This window comes from Lipotes vexillifer, unplaced genomic scaffold, assembly GCF_000442215.2.
Source record: "Lipotes vexillifer unplaced genomic scaffold, Lipotes_vexillifer_v1.1 scaffold371, whole genome shotgun sequence".
In the NCBI taxonomy this organism is placed as follows: domain Eukaryota; kingdom Metazoa; phylum Chordata; class Mammalia; order Artiodactyla; family Lipotidae; genus Lipotes; species Lipotes vexillifer.
The window spans coordinates 3280873-3285169 of record NW_006786304.1 but is presented as its reverse complement, the minus strand read 5'-3'; the positions used below and the strand labels follow the sequence as shown (position 1 = coordinate 3285169).

Sequence of the window (4297 nt, the reverse complement as noted above, 5' to 3'; positions counted from 1 at the left end):
GGGATCCTCCCGGACCGGGGCACAAACCCGTGTCCCCTGCATCGGCAGGCGGACTCCCAACCACTGCGCCATCAGGGAAGCCCTGTGCCTTGTTTTTTTTGTTGTTTTTTTTGCGGTACGCGGGCCTCTCACTGTTGTGGCCTCTCTCCCGTTGCGGAGCGCAGGCTCAGAGTCCATGGCTCACGGGCCTAGCCGCTCCGCGGCATGTGGGATCTTCCCAGACCGGGGCACGAACTCGTGTCCCCTGCATTGGCAGGTGGACTCTCAACCACTGTGCCACCAGGGAAGCCCAGAGCCCAGACCTGAACCAAGTTTCAACTGGATCCTACGCGGGCCTCTCACTGTTGTGGCCTCTCCTGTTGTGGAGCACAGGCTCCAGACGCGCAGGCTCAGCGGCCATGGCTCACGGGCCCAGCGGCTCCACAGCATGTGGGATCTTCCCAGACCAGGGCACGAACCCGTGTCCCCTGCATCGGCAGGCGGACTCTCAACCACTGCGCCACCAGGGAAGCCCCTCTGTGCCTTCTTAATGACACACCTTGTTGCTCATCAGCACATGGGGGAAGGTGGAGGGAGGGGCTGGCTGGGTTCATCTTTAGTTTCTTTTTACTTTATACACACTGTACTGATTGACTCTTTATTGGGATATGGCATTCACACAAACTCAGGCAGCTCCGTGACTTTTTATGCACGCACGCACCCATACAACCACCGGACCCCCATCAAGATAGAGAACATTTCCAGCCTCCCGTTAGGGTTCTACCAGGTCCCCTCCGGTCTATATCCCCGCTCCCAGAAATAACCACTATCCTGACTTTCAGCACCATGGATTCGTTTCCAACCTCTTCCAAATGGAATCACGTGATATGAATGCTTCTGTGTCTGGCTTTTTTTCACTCAACATAACATCAGTGAGATTCATCCATGGAGTTGGGGGTGTCAGTAACTCGTTCCTTTTTCTCGCCGGGTGGTATTCCTTTGTATGGACGGACCACAGTTTACTTATGCACTCACCTACTGATGGCCAGCGGGTCAGTTCTGGTTTGGGGCTATTATAACTAACGCCATGGTGAACATTCTTGTACTTGCTTTTTGGTGGACATAAACACTCATTTCTCTTGCATATAAACCTAAGGTGAGGATTGCTGGGTCAATAAGGCAAGGATGTTTAACTTTTAACAGAAACTGCTGGGAATTCCCTGGTGGTCCAGTGGTTAGGACTCCATGCTTTCCCTGCCAAGGGCGCTGGTTTGATCCCCAGTTGGGGAACTAAGATCCTGCTAGCCACACTGTGCGGCCAAAAAAAGAAAAAAAAGAAAAGAAACTACCAAGCAGTCTTCCGAAGTGGTTGTATTTTGAGTGTTTGAACAGGGGCAACATGGTTGGGCATCTGTATGGAAAGGCAGGCGGTAGGGGGATGGATTAGAAAGGATGCATGGACTGGGCAGGGAAGGGGCAGAGGGACGAGGGTGCCCTGGTGTGGGTGCCGAGGTCTGAGCCTGCCCCTGCCAACAGGCCGCCTGATCTTCGACAACCTGAAGAAATCCATCGCCTACACCCTGACCAGCAACATCCCCGAGATCACGCCCTTCCTGCTGTTCATCATGGCCAACATCCCACTGCCTCTGGGTACCATCACCATCCTCTGCATCGACCTGGGCACTGACATGGTGAGGCCCCGGCCACCCCCAGGCTCCGGGAGGGTAGGGTCCCCCCCATCCCCGACTTACCGGCCTCTCCTGCCCAGGTCCCTGCCATCTCGCTGGCGTACGAGGCTGCTGAGAGTGACATCATGAAGAGACAGCCCAGGAACCCACGCACTGACAAGCTGGTCAATGAGAGACTCATCAGCATGGCCTACGGACAGATCGGTGAGGACTTGGGGACCCTGCCTCACTTACGGCTGGATGCCCAGTGCCTGGCCCACCATGGGTGCTCAGAAACCTTGTGCTGAATGAGTGGAGTGAAAAGTAGGACCTGGTGCTGGAGGTTTGGAAGGAGTGACTTACGGATGGGCGGTGGTCACCAAGGTGGGGCTGGCACAGGTGGAGGAAAGGCCCAGGGCTGCACCCAGGGAGCACATGGGATACTGAGTGGCAGATCAGGGCTGGCCCCAGGATGGCCACTGCCCTGCTCCACCCGCCACCATGATGGGAAGGACCAGTCAGCCTGTGAGCTCTCTGAGGGCAGGAGTGAGCCCCACGCCCCCCTGCCTTCTCCATCTTTGCTGGAGGTGAGGTGTGCAGTTTTACAGGTGCTGAGCGCCCTGTTGCTGGGAGTGTCCCAGGAAGCAGAGGCTTGGTGGCGGTGGTCAGAGGCCTAGGGAGGTCATTCCTGCCTAGGGGGTCCTCAGGGGTTTCCTGATGTCCAGGTGGCCTGGCGCAGGTGGGAGGGAGCCTCCAGGTTCTCCCCTCAGGAGAGCCCCGTCTCCAAGGTTCCTGCTCCAGGGGGCCAATCTCAGGGGCTCACCACCAGGTGGCACCCTCAGATGGCCCTCTGGGAGCTCAGCCCCGATGACGTCAGGCAAGAGGACCGGGTAGCTCACCGTCCTCGCGGTGTGGGTCTCAAGGGGCCTCAGAGGTGCCCTGGGCTGGCTGCCTGCCCCACCTGAGCCTCTTCTCATCTCCCTTCTCTCCTCCCTCAGGAATGATCCAGGCTCTTGGTGGCTTCTTCTCCTACTTTGTGATCCTGGCAGAAAACGGCTTCTTGCCTGGCAACCTGGTGGGCATCCGGCTGAACTGGGATGACCGCACCGTCAACGACCTGGAGGACAGTTACGGGCAGCAGTGGGTGCGTAGGGCTGGGTCCCACAGCATGGCCTGGGACCTCCCAGGCAGGGTCCCTGCCCACAGCATCCTGGGCTGGGGCGAGCCGTCCCAACCATGCAGGGGCAGCTTCCTATGATGGTCCCTCTGCCCCAGGGGCGGCATCAAGATCCTCGCTGGACACAAGGGGCCTCCTGGTGCTCTTGGCCCAGCCCATCGCGGTCCTGGCCGCCGGCCATGCTCTCTGCCCCACCAGGCGAGACGCCTTTGCTGCCCGGTTCCCCATCTCTGTCTGTGCCTTCAAAGCCCAGCTGGAGTCCCCTCAGGAGGCCCCCAGGATCTCTGGTCCACAACCAAGGTCCCCTTTACCCTCTCTAATTCCTTGTACATTTCCTGACTCTTCCGGTGGGGCTCTGAACCACAGAGGGAAGACACGCCCCTTAGGGGATCCCATCTGGACAGAGTCCCCGCTTTGACCTGGGGCCCCACGCAGAGGTGCAGACAAGGAGCACGTGGGCCCAGGGTGGGGCCTGGGGCTGCGGCCACACTGACCGCCGACCGGCACCCGCGTCATCACCCTTGCAGACCTACGAGCAGAGGAAAGTGGTGGAGTTCACGTGCCACACGGCCTTCTTTGTGAGCATAGTGGTCGTGCAGTGGGCTGACCTGATCATCTGCAAGACGAGGAGGAACTCTGTCTTCCAGCAGGGCATGAAGTGAGGGCCGCGGGTGCGGGGCCTGCTCTCCGTCCTACCCCGTGTCTGTCTGTCTGTCTGTTTCAGTTTTGCCTCTGAGTTGATTTTCTCTCCAGTGGTCACATCTATCTTGGATTCTCTGTCTCTGTCTCTCTCTCCATATGTGTGTGTGCACACTGCTGGGGTGTCCCTGGTCCCTCTCCAGATCTGCTTTATCTTTTTCTTTGGCCGCACGGCATGTGGGATCTTAGTTCCCCCACCAGAGATGGAACCCTGCAGTGGAAGCGCAGAGTCCTAACCACTGGACCGCCAGGGAATTCCCTGCTGTATCTTTTCATACCCCCGCCTGTGTGTCACTGTCTCTGTCATTATACTTCAGTGTCACCATCTCCCTGGACCCGTCTGTGCCTCTCTGCCTCTTTCGGTCTCTATCTCTGTGTGTCTCCGTGTCTGTCTCTGTGCATCTGCCCTTGGCAGAGCCTCTGTCTCCGTGGGATGGGGGTGCCTGCTCGAGTTCTCTGGGTCCAGCCCTGCCTGTGCCTCCAGGAACAAGATCCTGATCTTCGGGTTGTTTGAGGAGACAGCCCTGGCTGCCTTCCTGTCCTACTGCCCCGGCATGGACGTGGCCCTTCGCATGTACCCTCTCAAGTGAGTGGCCCCTCCCCTGCCATGTACCACCTGCTCCGGGATCCTCCGGGGAGCCTTCCCCGCGGGACGCCCTCACAGGGGGGGCGCTGTGCAGGCCCCAGCCCACAGCCATGGCCCGGGCACCCCTCACCTTGGGCACGAAGGACCAGGGGAGCGTCCTCCCAGTGCGGCCCCGCCTGTGTGTGTCCC

At 59.2% G+C, this 4297-nt stretch overlaps 1 protein-coding gene across 2 annotated transcripts in view; it reads left to right on the top strand.

The window, feature by feature from the left end:
- The window catches only part of ATP1A3 (ATPase Na+/K+ transporting subunit alpha 3), an 18237-nt gene that overhangs the window by 12402 nt on the left and 1538 nt on the right, over positions 1–4297 (top strand). For both annotated transcript variants that reach the window (XM_007458592.1, XM_007458593.1), the window contains 5 exons: positions 1516–1670; positions 1748–1871; positions 2645–2790; positions 3351–3481; positions 4007–4108. In XM_007458592.1, the coding sequence (XP_007458654.1) occupies positions 1516–1670; positions 1748–1871; positions 2645–2790; positions 3351–3481; positions 4007–4108 (658 nt within the window). The remainder of the gene's footprint in view (positions 1–1515; positions 1671–1747; positions 1872–2644; positions 2791–3350; positions 3482–4006; positions 4109–4297) is intronic.